This window comes from Bradysia coprophila (assembly GCF_014529535.1).
Source record: "Bradysia coprophila strain Holo2 chromosome X unlocalized genomic scaffold, BU_Bcop_v1 contig_416, whole genome shotgun sequence".
Classification (NCBI taxonomy): Eukaryota; Metazoa; Arthropoda; class Insecta; order Diptera; family Sciaridae; genus Bradysia; species Bradysia coprophila.
Genome location: NW_023503334.1, coordinates 739,381 through 756,570, shown reverse-complemented (window position 1 = coordinate 756,570; position 17,190 = coordinate 739,381). Strand labels below are relative to the sequence as shown.

Here is a 17,190-nt window from a genome sequence, read left to right as displayed (position 1 = left end):
TTACATAAATAACTATTATGACATCGAGTGCAAAGCACTTCATTAAGCTTTATTATGCCTGTGGCCTCGAAATAATTACACATCTAGAGCCTAACAAAGTACGTTCACCGAGATTAAAAGATTTACGCAACAGGGGCATCTAAATTTTGCAAATTTTGAACATTATGATGCTGTATCAGTAGATGCAACGAAAGTTTTACTTTTCGTCACTGCGTTGAGAAATAGTACATTTCGTACCTAGGACTAAAAGTTTTTTTTAGCGTCTGACACGTTTCCGGTAAGCCGAAGGCGAGTTTTGGAATCTAATGCTGTAAAAAAGAGGTTGCTAGGAAAAGACTTTTAGTCCGCGGTACGAATAATATTTTTCATATCCGATGAAGAAAAAGTGCGACGAAGTTTAAAAAAATGTGAGTATTCGGTACATTTCAAGTTAAAAAACATCTATCACACGGCTGTATATATATTAGACATTTTTGTGAATGGAGTTATAGGCTAGGGTTCACAATAATTTAAATTGAGTCAAAAATCGGCAAAATTCTTCCGAAACTTGAGGGAAAATACTTTCGTGTGCCGCTGTTGTCTGGTGTTCACTTTAATATTGAAAATTTGGTTTCAATATAAAAATTCCATTAATCATCTCCGCTCTAAATTTACTGTCTAATAAGATAATGATGTTGTCGTTACGAATAAGTTGAGACTACTTTAACTTCCATTGACATTGATACAAACCTTTCTTTACAGTTCTGATAACATTATCGGACAAACAAATAATCGACATTTTTGCAAATTCGTTGTTTTGCGTTTTATTTAATGTTAAACGGAACGGGTACTCAAAATGAAGTGGTTTTGAAGTTAAACTGTAACTATATACGTGACACTGTGTCCATCAATCGATGTTTTGTCGAAGGATAAGAAAGAGTTTAATTGGTAAGTTTCGTGTGATTTGCAGCATATTTGTTACTTATGAGTGTAAATCTAACGGAATTTTAAAATTGCCACTTCTTCCAAGGCATTTAAATTTTAAAAATCAAAAATCCATGCACTTGACTGTCAATATCAAAAACATTATTCTACTTTTAAGCCGAGCACATTTCACCACACAATATTCTGTAAGTTTATAGAAATTTACAGCAATTTTCTTTGTCCAAACTTTCGACAAATTTTACAAATCTTAACGAAATTAGCTGGCTGAAAATAGGTAAAGTTTGTTAAACCATTTAATCGACAACCACTTCGACAAAACTTTCCAAACAAATTAACTTAGATCTTCAACTATAAGCTGTATGGAGCTGATACTCTACTGAATTTCACACTTTTTCAGTTTAGCCAATTTAGTTGAAAGAAAGATATATCGTCGCAAAGATACCTTTTGAAACCGGAATTCCCGAAATTAAAAGATTATTCACTGCAATGTTCAATTTGAAATAACATTTTGATAGTCACAGTCGTTGTTATAGTTTTTAGCCATAAGTTACTGTGTGCGGTGTGTGGTGGTGACTACAAATTTATTAAAAAGCAAACAAGTGCCAGTATAACTGATAAGAAAATAATAATCAGAGCTATTCGAATAATAAACCAAGCGAGTCAATAATAATATAAAACGGCCCCCATAACATGCCTTTACATGTCGAATAACATTACATTTTGCGATTATGCTTTCAATGTGTAAAATTGATTGGTTAATGCGACAAAGGTCTTTTTTTCTTCTTTTACTTCATCTTCAATAAAATTTATAAAATTCCTGTTTTTGTGGTATTAAAACTAAGACCGTTTTTCAGTTGTGTTCGGTTTTCGTTTGTGGTTTGTTTGAAAAAACAATTTTAGAGTTTAAATTGCTCGATGATGATAAGCTGCTAATTAAAATAAAAAATTTTGTTGAACGGTCGGCACTTCATATGGATGATAATAAATTATTGATTGTGATTGTTGTTGGTGTCGCTGAAATTTCCTGCTGATACGGTTTGCGAAATTTTTGAAAGAAAAAGTAATCGTCGTTTTTCATCAGGAACAATGGATTACATTATTAAATTGTACAAAGACTGGAGACTGCATTCAGAGGTAAATGATTTTTTTTTTTTGAATTGTGTTGTTAAACCATAATACATCAACATTCCTATTCGTCGTTCACATCATTGTTGAAATTTCTATGCGTTTTTAAAAAGAAAAAAAATGTGCGAGCCAAAGAGCAATGAACAGAGGTTAAAACAACGTCACTAATTCGGTGAATCAGTCCCTTTTATAACGCTGTTAAAAAGTGTTAATTTATGTTAAGTGAACACTAAATTGCCAAACTTGGTGGTTTTTGATTTTGAAATATTTAAACTAATTTCTTCACCGTCATCATTTCAACTCGACGTTAGTCTCGGAAGTTGTTAACGACCTGGTTGATATAAAAATGACAATAACAAAAACTAAGCCTCTCACCAACGGCACACTGACAAAAAAGTTTCGAAAAACTCAGCTGTTGCAGGTAACTTTGTCTCCAGGTAATCTACAATAGCTGCCACAGCTGTAGCGCCCCATACAAAAAATACAGCTGCAGCAGATAATGTAGATTACCTGGAGACAAAGTTACCTGCTACAGGTGAGTTTTTCGAAACTTTTTTGTCAGTGCATATCATTAAATCTGTTGTTACCTTAGTATTCCACGGCGATGGACACAAAATCTTTTAATTCTTTCGTTAATCCTTGAAAGAGTTCACAGGGAAAAGGGACAACCTGCTGGGATGAACATTTTTCAATATTTCATTAAGCTAGCGAAATATTTTACATTATCCTAGAAACTCAAAAGTTGTCGATTTTATCGTTTCATCAAATTAATATCTGCTTCATCTGATAAAATAAATTCCAGCAGTTAGCACAAACTATCCCATTTTTCGTAGTGTTTATATTTACAAAGACAATTAAATAAATTTCACCTAAGTGGTTAAACGGACGAAAATATTCTGGCGTTGTCAAAGACGGTAATGTGGTCCAAAATATTTGTTAAAAGAAAATTTCTATTGGTATACCGATTGAGTATTCCGTTGCTGGAATATATTTTCCCATTTCAAAACACGAGAAAGTTTCATGTTCCACATTCAATTAAAAAGAGTAAACAAAATGCAAACAGATTACAAACAGATTATCAGAGAGATTCAGTGATTCAAGGATAGTTAGAACATTCTGTTTATACTTTCGATTGTTTTCGGTAGACTAGACTTTTATTTATTCATTGACCCTTGTCCCTATTGACCTTAAGCGTTGGTGAGTAATGCTCTTTTTGCAAATTTTATCTGTATGCAAACTATCTGAACTGATTCAAGACAATCATTTGGATTGACTGAAACGAATATTTTCTAAATATTATCTGATAACGAGATTGTACATTTCTCATTCTCATTCTAAGATTTCTTTTAAAAAGAAAATTTTCAGTTATTATGTTTGTTCGACTGTTGATAAGATTATATTTGCACTACTTCTGAAGAGGCTGCACCGAGAAAAATAATCTCGTAGTTGTACCCAACTTAATTACCTTTCGTATTTAGATCTTTTATGAGTCTATTCAAATCTGCATTAGTCACTAAAACTACTGACATCTCTGTGAACTTGAAACAAGGAAATGGAAATGTTAGATTACATTACAAGAAGCGTATAGTTAGTGATAAACAAACTTTTTGATAGCCCTGATCTGACTGTAACAAATGAACAGTTAATGATAGTAAACCATCTCTTATTTGAATTTCTTTTTGTGAATGTGAGGTTTCCAAAGCGAACCGAACCAGAATGGTGCAAGAAGGAAAGGGGAGAAGAGTATTAACACTGCAGTTGCAAAAATGGCTTTCAGATACTCATCTTGTCGTCATATTGAAGATAAAATAATCTCTTTTTGGACCCGAACCGTTCATTTATTTGAAAGATGTCTATAATGTCAAGCCATCAGGGTTCTACCTGCCACAACATAGAATTTCATATTCGTTGTAGGTATGTTCAATTCCACCATATGGAATGTAGCAGCGAGAATGACGATTATGCATTTTTCCATTCGTTAGGTTTCCGAGTAATCTTACTCGACAAACGTAATAAGCTCCGTCATACGCCACTCCAGCTGTCAAATGTAAAGTGTAATTTTATAACCGATTTTGATTGACTTATCAAGATAGGAGATTATATTAAAACCTATAATAGCATTTGGTGGAATATTGTTTTCTCGAGGTATCTCCCAATGTGCCTTGCATCCAACCAAAACTTCATACGACGTCTTGGCATATTCTATCCCATTATTACCCATATATGTCAGCTTACTGAGAGAATTTAATTTTCCAGGAATTATTTCAGTTTCATGAAAAGCACGAGCCACGTAAAGTATGGCACCTATGAAATAACGGTAATTTTGATACGCCACAATTTCTCCTCACCAAGACACAGATTGAGGCTCTTATTAAATAATATGTATTTAACGAGCCTTAGCTGTTCGCATGTAGTTCACATAGTTAGCATGTTCACCTACCATCACTATCTATGCCGCCCTGAATGGCGCCTAATGGAATTTTACCACCCCTAGATGATGACACCCATTTTGGATAATCTTCGGACTGGGATGTCGTTCTAGGCGTTTCTGTATTTGAGCTCGGCAGTTGTGTTGACTCATTGTCTGTTACATTATAACCTTTCATAGTAAATAGGCTTCGTTAAAATATTTTCAATCAATCAATATCAATGGAATGTTTTATCGATAAAATCGATAAATATCGACTGATATTTACCGATTATCGATAAAACATTCGATTACGATTATTTGAATATTGTATCATCGATTGAACTACAAAATTTTCATAATTGGAAAGAATAACCAGAAATCAATGAAATAAATACATACTTTGAGCAAGTGATATTCTGTAGCTAGTTGTTGAAAGGATCAGAAACACAAACACCTTTGAGTTCATTTTGTATTTTATTTCTAAGATTCCACTTCTGCATATTGCTTTTTATATAGTTAAATCACAATAAGATTGGAATTCAAGACATTCTTGTTTTGTTATTTTTGACCTAAATTTTTTTTGGCGAAGAACAATGCGCTGGGTATTTTTGTATTTTCATTGCAACGAACATTATTTGGAGTCTAGTGGATATTCACACTCAAATTTTCTGTTTCAAAAGTTTACAAAAAGATGCAAGTGACAGTAAACGTTACAGCTCTTTCTATCTGAATTTCAGGTCCTATCCAACGAATATGTTATTCTCGATTAAAAAACGTTGTCTCGTTTCGAACTTCTTCACCCGTTAAACGGACTTTTTTTACATCATTTGAATCTGAATTTTTGAACATTTCGCTTGGCAGCGAGTTATTTATTTAGCGTATGACATAGCACTGACAGTGCGTTACACCAGGCCTTATTTTCCTTATTTTTCGCAAATTTCATCGACGGAAATCAAAATTAAGAAAAAAAAAATTCGCTGCGCCGCAAAAATAACAATTACTATTATTTAACACAAAGAACTCTAATAAAAAGGTGGAGTCGTAGCTCATGATCGTTCCAACATGACTGGTTTAACATATATTTTTGTTGTTCCACGCCGCCTCTCGGCTCGAGAGTCTCGAGTAGAATTATTTTATTTAACATGTAAATAACCCTTAACATTGTCTCAGCCATGCGTCCTTATTACAAACAATTCAAGGTTTTAGCTTACTTCTTTCAAATTTATACTTTTATACTTTCACCAACTTATTATTTTTTCGAAATTCGAACGGGATAACAAACAACAGCCTTTGCAGTTAACGAGATCTAAATCTAATCCAGCAAGTTTTTAAATTTGAGGGTGGGGTCAAGTAAGAATTCACGCCGTAAGTACGTCTTAAATTTCAAAAATTTTGTCGCATCGAAAACTGATTGAAACTACCACCCTACAAAAAGGATAGGTACGTCAAAATAAACAGTGATGAATTTTGAAGCGCAGTTACAGTGATAATTGGTAAAGCTAAGCTTTGCTAAGAATCTAATTCAAGCCTTAAACGCGCCCTAAATATTCAAATTTTCATTGTGATAAAAGTGAATTTTACGATACAACTTTACAAAAACGATACGTCAAAATAAACAATAATGCGTTTTATTTTAAAGTTGAGGCGGACTTCCGATGTTAATTGCTGTATCTTAGAATAATTTAGACTTTTATCGAAAAATTTCTCCTCATTTTTCCTTAATTTCAACTAACAATTTCCTTCTTTCTCCTTATTTTTGTGCTAAAACCTCCTTAATCCCTTAATAAGGAGTCCAAATTTAGAATGGTTACACGAACACGTTTCTTTCAGGAAAATGTGATTTCATGTTAAACTTAGATGAAGTGGTTTCCACACTGTAAGTGGTTCTACGTTCTTCTGGACATGTGCACAGGCTACATCTATTGCTGAAAGTTTTGCCTACTGTGTGATAAAAAATCTTTTACTTCATTTGGTGTAATTTTAATGTTTCTACTTTTACCTGACTTTGTCGATAACAGATTATTAGCCGTTTGTGAAAGCTCATCTAGCCCTGGAATGGAATATTGGGATGTGGGTGTAAAATAAATGATCAATCACAATTCTTTTGAAGAAATATTTTTTCTTGGACAATATTGTAGACTCAAAAGCTTGTGTTGTACTCCAAGAACCAATCTGCGAATTTTTCATACTTGCATTGAGATGTACTAATAACAATTAAAACCATATGCAGATGGCGTATGCAACACCGTTATGCTCTTTAGTCTTTATGTGTGTGTTCTAAAAATGAAAACATCTGTCATTACACGATTTCGGATCTGTCAAAGCGTAAATAAAATTTCTCAATGAAAAAACTATTATCCAGACCAAAATAATACGAAAACAAATATTCGCTCAGTATAACAACATTAAAGTCGACATTTTTCTCAATTTTCATAGTTTAAAGAAATAGTATCCGAAATGGAGGACGACTACTTCTTCACGGAAAAGCATTCAATTAGAGAATCAGCCCGATCACTCAAAAAATATGGAAGTACATGCAATCACGTAAGAAATGAATTATTGCTGATACGACACGAACTGGAGAAAACAGACACTCTGCAAGGGATTGCTTTGAAATACGGCTGTACGGTTAGTTGAATTTTTATGTAAATGCATTTCATTTATTCGTCAATTTACTGTGCCTGATGATGTAGACCATCAACAATAAAATTTCTTTTCTTTTTTTATGTCGTTCCACTTTCCAATCGGTGACCAATGCAGACAGAACAAATACGCCGTGCAAATCGTCTGTTCGCTCAAGACAGTTTATTTTTGCGACAGTTCCTGATGATACCGGTGGACAAAGATTCACCATACTATCCGAAAGAAGATCGGCCACAATCGCTGCCAACTGGTTCATCAAATAACGCCTGTATGGCAGACATGCAAACAAATTCACCGAATAGTCAGTCGATGAGGGTGCTCAGTCCCGAAGAGGAGAATCGCAAGGACATTGACGAGTTTATGGGTAAAATAGACTCGACGCTTGCACAAACCAAGAAGTATGTCGCTAAGTCACAGAACAGTTTCGAGTGAGTATCAATTTCGTTTTTTCCCAAACAAACAAACAAAAAAATGCTATTTGCCGAACCATTGAAGATGTGGAACAATACGGTGGATTGCTAATGACCTGTCTGTCTTCTACGTTTTATTATAAATTTTCTGTTTTAGAATAATTGCAATTCGTCTCTATTGAAGTTTTGTTCACTCATACACATGCAATTTTTTTTTTGCCGATCAAAAGATTATAATGCGGTCAACTCAATTTGTGTATTTCAACCGTTCGTGCGGTTCGACCGTTTAATTATATTTTCATTTTTAATTTTTCTAAAATTAATTTATCGCTCGCAATATTCGTACAATACCCAAGTCAACAATCGTTCAACAATGTTTTGTTGTTGTTTTTGTTACGTACACCAAGACAACTCAGATGATGATACCGAAGAAACACGAGATTGTGTTAATTCAAAGTTTATATATTGTACAACAGCCCGCCATCGTACACATCATTATGTTTGTGTTTGCCGTTTAATTTATTCACAAAAAAAAAAATTGGCGGCTTTGACTCGACGGTAATTGCACGTGATATTTGCTCTTCGAATAATCGAAATATTGACGAGAGTTCGTTCGTTCTTTGATTTGTTTAATGACATCAACAAAGCGATTGCAACATTTTGCAACAAAACTGTAATTTTGTCACAGAATTTTTGTGTATTTTACACGAACTAATTCAGATATTGAAATGTTTGTTTGACCGATGCATATAGCAGTTTTAGACTTTTATGATTGCAATGGAAATAATTACTAATGAAACGTCGAACGCCTTTGGATCTTTAGTTTTGCAAACTAATTTGCCATTCAGCATTTCTCTCTCTATCTCTCTCTCTCTCAGTATCTCAATATTAGAGCGAATGATCATCTCCAATTTTTGGTTTTCCAAAATTCACCAAAATTTCCAAAAATAGACCCTGTCATCCTAGTACTTGATGACATCCGAGTGAGGGATCACATAAACGACTTAAATTTTCAAATACTGCCCATGGTGATTTGTGGTTGGGTTATCAACATTCTTAGACTTAGATTAGGCTCTTTACGGGTCCGTATCTGATTAAAAAAAGCACATTGCGTCATAAGACATTGCCAACAATTTGTAAGAAATTAAAGCCTTCTGTCTGACCAGCATGATTGTCAAAATTTGAGTCAAATCATTTCGATACAATTTCGCCACTGCAGTGAATCACTGTCCAAAAATATGTTTTTGTAAATATTGTCAGTTGATTGGTTCCTAATATGACCATTTCTCAAAACTGATGTACCTTCGCTTGTACCTCATTACCAGAGTTACAGATTACACTAATTTATTGTCAAATATTTAAATAATTTAATTCAGTTGATGTATTGTACTTTATGGTGTACGACCACTCACCGCTGTGCCTCCATTAACGGTAATGATTTTATTGCTTTAGGTAGAAGTCAAATCGAAACTCAGGTAGCTGTGAAAGCGGTTTAACACATTCAAAATAATTGCGGCTTGACAACTTTCGGCACCCTGGACTTTACTTAAATAGTCGTGGAATGCCTCCAATTAAATTTCTAAAAATCTAGAATTCAGTTTTGGATTCTTAGAAATTTATTTGGAGGCATTCCTCGACTATTTAAGTAAAGTCCAGGGTGCCGAAAGTTGACAGGCCGCAATTAATTTCAATGTGTTAAGTAACAGTGAAGAAATAAATAAGGGCAACAGTGCTATGAGATAGATCCAATCGCTAGGCACTTCATTGGAATCTGTTTCTGTAGAGTAAAATCTCCATTGCTTAATAAACTCTTCGAGTCGAGGCAGCTTTGTAAATTACTTTTAGGATAATTTCGACCGCAATGTTATTCCATTTTTTAAGTAACAATAGACGTAAAGAGTCACAAAGACACTGCGTCAAAGCCCATCCACAGTCATAATCACAAATGAATTCGACGGTAACTTATTTTATCGTTAAGCATTGACTGCATGGTTTATCGGTGACGTTATCAATAATTTTGTAGATATTTTAAGTTCATTCCACAAAAGCAAATATCAACAAGAGTACCGAGAGTGAATTAGAAGCCATTATCGATTGTTGTTACGTTCAATTTCGAGCTTAAAAGCCTGGCATGGCATAAATATTAGTGGTTCTAATTATCAACGATCTGTTAATTCCTTCGCAAAATCGTTACAAATATTTGGCAAGCCATCTGATACCATCGACAACCAAATTTATTTTACTTTCACATCAAGCCATTATCCAAAATCAATTAGAAGGATTAGAACCTTTCCATTTTCGTCTCATTTGCTCAGATAGATTGCTGTTGATCAATTTAGCGCACCCGGTGATTTGGCCGTTTTCTTGAAACATTTTTTTGTTTGTTTTTAGTTTCGTCCCCCCAAGTGATGAAAATCTATTCACAACGAATCATCGCCACTATGCCACATCGCCGTCAACATCGTCCACATCGTCACGCCACCACACACGCAATAGCTCATCGGGCAGTGATACGATCCAATTGTTAACAATGACATCCGGACGCCGTGTACAAAACTCACTGCAAAGGTTGGAAAAGCAACAGGACGAATTTTTCGAATTGTAGCATATGGTGAAAACGCATCATGTACCAAAGTTTTATTATTATTTCCCATTTCTGAAATTGTCCGGTATACGCAGTACGTTACGAAAAATAGCGAACAATTATGGGAATAGTTCTGGTGGTGCGTCGTCGGCTAGTGGAAATTATAGTCGGCGATATTGAAATAATTTTTTTTTTTATTAATTTGAATATTTTTTTTTCCTGAATTTTAATTTCCATTCTCGTGCTATTTGTGTTTAAAAACCAACGTTCGTTAATTTTCTTTAATTTATATCGAGCAGCTGGAATGATCGATTTGTTTCCTTTTTGTGGAATGTGAATACTAAGAAATGAATGGAAGTGAAAGCACAAGAATCTTGGACCGCAATTTTTTGTCGATCCGTATCCATCTGAGATCTGCTTTATATTAACGTTGATTGATTTGGTTGTTGCGTTTTTTTCTCGTATTTTTAAATCATTTTTGAGAGATCTGAACCAAATTTTTTAGTGTGGAATTGAAGTTGCCAACAGTTATTGCTCATCTGTTCAACAACAGTGCCAGTCAACAATCGAAAATTTAGAAAAGAAATAAAGTTAATGCATTTAACACGTACACGCAAAGATCGTTGTTGATGGCGCAAACAATTTTTTTTTATTAATGAAAATGCCATTATCGGCACTTAACAGATTTTTTTTTGTTGATTTTATCTCGATTCATTGTATCTCGGGTTACATTCAAACAAATGGCGCGTATGCCATTGAAATGAAAACACTATTCAGATAATGAAAATAATAACAATAACAATAACAAATAATAATGAAATTATATATCATGAATGTCAGGTGAGAATAGAAGAAGAAGAAGAACAAAAAAAAATGAGAATTAATAATCTGCACACTCACACACACATTTATATAAATAATAAAAAAATCATCTACTGCATCTACTAGCAATTTATAAAGAGTAAATTTGATTAAAGAAACAAAATATATTTATGAGAGACACACACGCGATCAACATAATATTAAAAACAAATTTGATATATAAAAATGAAGAAATCATTTTTTTCGCATTATTTAAACTAAAAACATAGAAGATGAAAAACAAACCCTTATTATTGAACACCATCCTATGAATTAAATTATATTTGTAAATAAGATAAAACAAAGAAAAAAAATATATTTAGCTTTTATGTACATATTGTAAAATGATAAATGAGAAAAAAAATATTAAAGTTATCACACACACAACAAACACGATCATCAAGTTAAATAAAATAAAACAAAAAATATTTCAAAGAGAGCTGTGCACACTTGAGACAAATGTTTATTAGCGAGTTTTCCGAGTTACAATTAAAAGGCCGAAAACACACGAGCAATTTTACGTTGCTGAAATCGACAATTAGACCGATAGGAATATGGACATAGATCTGAAATTTTTAGCGATTAACAGTACGCAACCGAATCTTTTGTGGAATTAAAATTTAATTCCCTCATTTAACCAGAAATCATTAGGTCCTAGAGAGATTAATTTACAGATACTTCGAGTCCTTAGCTCAAAATTAAAAAATTGTTCACATGTGGTGACATCTGTTATTCGTTGGTAGAATTACTGTTTTTTTTTTATAAGAAAGGAGGAATAATTTTTTATAAACTTGACGAGACTTTAGCTTTTCATAATAAAATGTTGTTGTGAATGAAGCTCTAGATTTTTTTTTAATAAAACAAATTTAAAATGTGGCCTTGAAAATTCAAAAAGCTCAAAGAATAGACTAAGGTAAAAGCAAAATGAAATGATCGAGTATGGTTTTTTGGCAATTGAAATTCAATTGTCAAAAAACAGACTCAATCATTTTATTTTGCTTTAATTGTATACTCTGACATAGACCAAAAAGTTTTTTTTTTTAATTTTTGAAGTTAAAAAAATGCTAGAGCTTTATTTGCGACAACAATATTTTAGCTAAACGCAAGAATATTTTACACCCTAGCCACTGCTACAATTAACCATTGTAATAGTACATTTCGTACCTAGGACTAAAAGTCTTTTTAGCGTGTGAGAGGTTTCCAGACAGAGCCGAAGGCGAGGTCTGGAATCGAATACGCTATAAAAGACGTTTAGTCCGTGGTACGAATAGTATTTTTCATATTGGACGGAAAAAAAAGTGCGACGAAGTCGCACTTTTCGGGTCCTAGGTATGAAAAATGTATTTAATATTGAAATGCGAATTGCAAGATCGCCAGTTCGGACCTCAATAGTTTTTTTGTTTCACTTTTTCCACCAGCAAAGTATTTTCTGCTTTCAAATCTAAAAAAATTATTTTTTCGAATAAAAGATGATTTATATAACATGCAATCTCGCAAAAATAAACATAAAATCGTTAAAATTTCTTATTTGTTACCATTTAGAACTGACTTTTTATTCTCAAAACTTTCTAAAAACTGTATGCCCTAAAGATCAGAGAAACTCACTTTTCCTGGGTTTTTTTCTTGAAACATGTTCGTTGATTAATTTGATTTCAAAAATATCTGGTTCGCTTGTTTAGTCCCAATTTTACACCCTGAAGGAGTTATATTTCTTCAATTCATAGTTATTGACTATTTGTCAGTAACCTACCCGGATACAATTTTAATCCCTTGTCTGTGTATGCTACGTTTTCCATTGTTTAACGTATGCTACAAAACGGATTACAATGGATAAAGCTATTTTCGATCTCAGCTCCTCAAAATTGCTTGTATTTCTCCGCCTAAAGTTACCGCTTTTCTAGCAGTGTAGTTCATCTGTTTCTGCTGGATTTCCACTTACGCCGCTTACACTCTCCGTTTACAATTAAAAGGAGGCGTGGCTTAGCTACACGGAGGCAAAACGGCGTAATTGGAAATCAAGCCTAATTTAAAAGCTTTGTGTCTTAGATTACCCTTAAGTTTATGTGGCAATGTTGTTTGGAGCAATTTATGTCACTGGGGATTTGCAGCCACGCGTAGTGGAAAGAAATATCGGCACTAAAAAGTACAAATTGCACATAGAAAGTGGTGACAAGTACAAATCGTAACATAGAAAGTAATGACATCTGGATATACATTGAAACAATTCCTTCAAACCTTCAACGGATCACATCAATTACAGGACTAAATTGGATCATCCATAAATCCTGTCCACTGATCCTTGAAGAATTGAAATCACATTGTCATTATATTCCCCCTACGAATTTCATAGATGACCTCGGTTTACAGTTTAGTTGGACCTATCCTAACAATAAAGAGAATTGCCGTAGTTTCAAAGTCACACTTATATTACTGCTAGAAAAGCGACTCACTTAACGTAAAATTTTAGCTCGGATATTTGAAGCGAACAATATAACGTTTCCAGCTTAATTTGACATTTTCGGATGGAAAAATAACTTACCGGCATAAGCCAAGGATAAAACAAAGTGTCAATTTTTTTCGTATGATTCTCACTTAATTTATACATGAGGTAGCGTACATGCTCTGAAGCAAATCGATTTAAACGTAGCGTAACTTAGCAATGTGTTTGTGCTACGTCATTATCATTAAAATACGTTACTTCAAGTAGGTAAAATTGGAATCAAGCAGAAAAAATCACTTCTTCGTGGAGGTACGAAGGCCGACAGTGAAATGAAAATCTATTTAATCAAAAGAAAACAGAGAATCTATTTAAAAAGGAAAGCAACATCATTGCGACTAACTTACATTTGAACAAAGAAACAAATATTTAAATTTATTGAGAGCGAAAAGTCAAGAAGAAAAACTATGGAGGAACACACACATAAAATGTCTGATTATTATTATATTGATGTTGAATTACGTCACATTTGACGAAAAAATGTAAAACAAAAAAGAAGGAAAATTTATTCTAACAACCAATTAAATTGAACTTTTAGCATTGGACAAGAGAAAATGTTTTTGGTTTTGTTTTTATTCAAACCAGTTACGTCGAGATAACTTAGTCGACGTGGTAACTGTATGAAGTTCAGTTGTAGGCGGTACCAACCCACACGGTATTCTTCAATTATCAAATATTTTGGGAGGTAAGGAAAAGGTTTGTATGGTGGAACAGTAATATTTCATATTTGTTTTAAGTACGGAGCTTTGCTTACCATTATGGAAAATTTCCACTCGTCTGTCGGAAATTCAATATTCATCGCCAAAGACCAATGTAGATACTGTACTGGGAATTCGTTCAGAATAAATAAAGGTGATCGAGTTACATATGGTGTATTAAATCAACTTTGTAATGGTATCAGCAAGTAACGGTAACAATACCGCCCATCTGATGATTAACAGGAACAATAACGCAAATTCATATGAGCAATTTAACGTTTACATTTTACCAATACTGTTAAAATACCGACTTATTTCTTTGTTTGTAGAATGCACTGTTGACCAAATGCTACGTTGTATTTTTACCACTTTAATGAAAGTAGTTAGGGTGCTACAGAGGCTATTGATTTTACCGTAATCTGTGAGTCAGATTAATAATTAAGTGGAGAAAATCGAGGATTCGAAAATATTCAGAGTTCTTCATAATTGTTGTGGAATCTAATCTCACAACTAATATAGTTAATGTCAACCGAACTTGTGTCAAAGTTTGTCCAGCTATTTTACCAGCTGGTCCACAGTAGGATAAGCGGCAGTGAGTCGACCAGTTGATAGATTTAGATACAAATTTGGGAGACTTTAATTGTAAAAACTCTCAAGTCCAGGAATTAAATTACAAACAAGGTGTTATTCTCGAAAGATCGGAATGCACGAAGAGTGGTAACTCTCGCGTTCTCTGTAACTGTATATGAGTCGTCAAACGGACGGTGCAGTCACCTGGTACCAATGAAATTAACAAACGAAACGTTCTTTCCTTTTTTGTATTTAATTTTTATTTTATTAATTATCAGTTGTGATAAATGCATAAATGTGTATATAACTTGGTTTTTTTGTTGTCGAAACGGAACTAACTGTAAACATTCACTTACATAGTATAAAAAGTATCACTTTAGTTGGAAGGTATTAAAGTTTCATTAATTTTAAGTTTTAGATTGACAATTTTTTTAATCATTTTTTTCCTCTTTTTTTGTTTAATTAAAGTTTTGTAACAAGAAACGGTTAAAGAAGTAAAACACAGTTAACGTGAATATTTTCTATGAGAAGTAAAACGACTAAAAAACATCTACTTAAATATTGTTCATCTAATGATCTATATAAATAGGTTTTTTTTTGCTTTTAGAAAATGTTCGAAGTTTACTGATATATAATCGCGGTGCTATCATTTCATCTGTAAAATATATTGTTGGTAAAAGTATGACAAAGAACTAAATGTTTTGAGCTTATCTCCGAGGGTAGTAGACACTTCTCTAATTGAATAATCTGGAAAATATTAGATTGGGCGGAATGATAAAAAATCTTCAGGAAATCATTTAAAACCTTCAGAGGATTTTGTTTCTGAAAATCCTTTGTCAACGAAATTTACAAATATCTGCCACTCAGTTTCAAGCAAAATTGTTGAATGTTTTTCAGAAGTTACAGAAAATTCATTAACAGTTCTGCACAATCTTATCGAACTACTCTGAACTACTTTGAACGCAATTGCCAATGAGTGGAGTTGAATCTTAACCTAAAATTCGTGAAATATTTTTCACAACGTAGTGCTTCTGAAGCTTATCAGCTGATGAAAGAAAGCATCAAGAAAAATCAACATCTAGTTAAATTCAGAGGAGAGATGTATATGATAAAGGATAACTTAGAACAATTTGAGAAGACTTGAGCATTTCGCTATTCCATTCGTTTCTACGGCTACTGTCAAATGAAACGAGTCCTGTTCCTAAAACAGTTCTCATTATGCAACAACAATGTAAAATTTTGCGTCATTTTTACTGTAATTATTTACTATTTCATATATCTCATTGGACAGTAGCAGTGAAACACATTGTGAATTAGTGAGCTGTCTAGATACAACAAACGTTAGGATAAAAACAAATATAGATTTTCAAAAAATCGTCTAGTTCGTGATTTATAGCTCTAATACAAATACTCTGAATCATTGAAATACATGGAAGGAACTATAAGATCCAACAATTTCAATCCAAAGATTCTACTCATTCCACAAATGGCTAATCACATTCGTTCCCTCAATTGTAGTACTTATATTCATCTCGTAAATTCTACACATCCGAAGTGTTGATTTGAAACTATTATTAAAATATAAATTAGTAAAAATAGTAGCCTTTCACTACATCCGAATGTGGGATACTATTTTGTAAATTTGTACACACTGCTCGTCAGTATATCGATATACGCACCGTTTTGTGGAAGAATAGAAATGTCGAAACGAAATTTCTTTTCCATTATTCGTGTTTGTAGCCATATAACATTAGAATGCGTATAGATGTGTACGGTGACGTTGAGATATCATGTGGAATGAATAGCATGAATTGGATTGAATTTTGTCGGAATTGATAATTCCACGGGTGTATTACAAAAAGGTATTGGAGTGAAGCGGATGATAAGTTTCCTATCTTTATATATAAACGTTAACATGGTCGCTGAACTGAATGAAATGAATGGAAAAATATGTAATGTGAAATTCGATTAAGCTTAGAATTGTTCAATTGTTATTAAATATTTACTTTGTTAAGTTTGATGATTTTTTAATCAATTTTTTTTTATTTGGTTTAAATATTCATCCAAACAAATTTAATTTCTAACATCAAATCACTATAGATTTTATCGTTTCCTTATTTTTTATAATATTTTTTTTTCCTTCATATTGTTTGTAATAATAAGTAATCAATCAATGTGGATAAAATCAATTAATTGTAATTTTTGTCTTGTTGAAGGTATATATTTCTACGTTCAAATGTGTGTATGTTAAGTGTGTATAATATTCTGTTTTTCTTTTTTTTCTTTAATAATTCTTTGTTTGTATAATATAATAATTTTTATAACTCTATGTGCAATATAATTGATTTATTTAAATATATTTTTTATTTGTTTTTTTTTTGTTGTATAATAACTACATCACTGTTTTTTTTATATCTTTATCTCAATATTATTTCATTTTATTTTAAATATATTCATGTAATGTTTCC

At 32.8% G+C, this 17,190-nt stretch overlaps 2 protein-coding genes and 1 long non-coding RNA gene across 3 annotated transcripts; 1 reads left to right on the top strand and 2 right to left on the bottom strand.

Annotated features, from left to right (window-relative positions):
• The first annotated feature begins 1,318 nt into the window (after positions 1–1,318).
• LOC119069974 (lysM and putative peptidoglycan-binding domain-containing protein 2) lies at positions 1,319–11,431 on the top strand. Its single transcript, XM_037174217.1, has 5 exons — positions 1,319–1,693; positions 1,779–2,058; positions 6,896–7,087; positions 7,220–7,530; positions 9,904–11,431. Exons 2-5 carry the CDS (start codon positions 2,011–2,013, stop codon positions 10,115–10,117), a joined length of 765 nt encoding a protein of 254 aa, XP_037030112.1. The 5' UTR covers positions 1,319–1,693; positions 1,779–2,010; the 3' UTR covers positions 10,118–11,431.
• LOC119069981 lies at positions 3,877–5,013 on the bottom strand. The gene is made up of 4 exons (XM_037174225.1): positions 4,859–5,013; positions 4,490–4,648; positions 4,159–4,353; positions 3,877–4,087 (listed from the first exon to the last, which is right to left on the bottom strand). The coding sequence occupies exons 1-4, from the start codon at positions 4,923–4,925 to the stop codon at positions 3,927–3,929; spliced, it is 582 nt and encodes a 193-aa protein (XP_037030120.1). The 5' UTR covers positions 4,926–5,013; the 3' UTR covers positions 3,877–3,926.
• On the bottom strand, positions 7,580–7,981 carry LOC119069986. The gene is made up of 2 exons (XR_005086442.1): positions 7,713–7,981; positions 7,580–7,639 (listed from the first exon to the last, which is right to left on the bottom strand). It is a non-coding gene; the product is annotated as an uncharacterized LOC119069986 (long non-coding RNA).
• Positions 11,432–17,190: the final 5,759 nt, after the last annotated feature.

Excerpts from the sequence above, each read along its gene's own strand:
- LOC119069974 (XM_037174217.1), top strand. The coding sequence starts at position 2,011 with ATGGATTACATTATTAAATTGTACAAAGACTGGAGACTGCATTCAGAG. Across the intron at positions 7,088-7,219 it reads CTTTGAAATACGGCTGTACG|ACAGAACAAATACGCCGTGC; the intron begins GTTAGTTGAATT and ends TGACCAATGCAG. Across the intron at positions 7,531-9,903 it reads AAGTCACAGAACAGTTTCGA|TTTCGTCCCCCCAAGTGATG; the intron begins GTGAGTATCAAT and ends GTTTGTTTTTAG.
- LOC119069981 (XM_037174225.1), bottom strand. The coding sequence starts at position 4,925 with ATGAACTCAAAGGTGTTTGTGTTTCTGATCCTTTCAACAACTAGCTAC. Across the intron at positions 4,354-4,489 it reads GGGCGGCATAGATAGTGATG|GTGCCATACTTTACGTGGCT; the intron begins GTAGGTGAACAT and ends GTTATTTCATAG. Across the intron at positions 4,088-4,158 it reads TCCACCAAATGCTATTATAG|CTGGAGTGGCGTATGACGGA; the intron begins GTTTTAATATAA and ends TACATTTGACAG.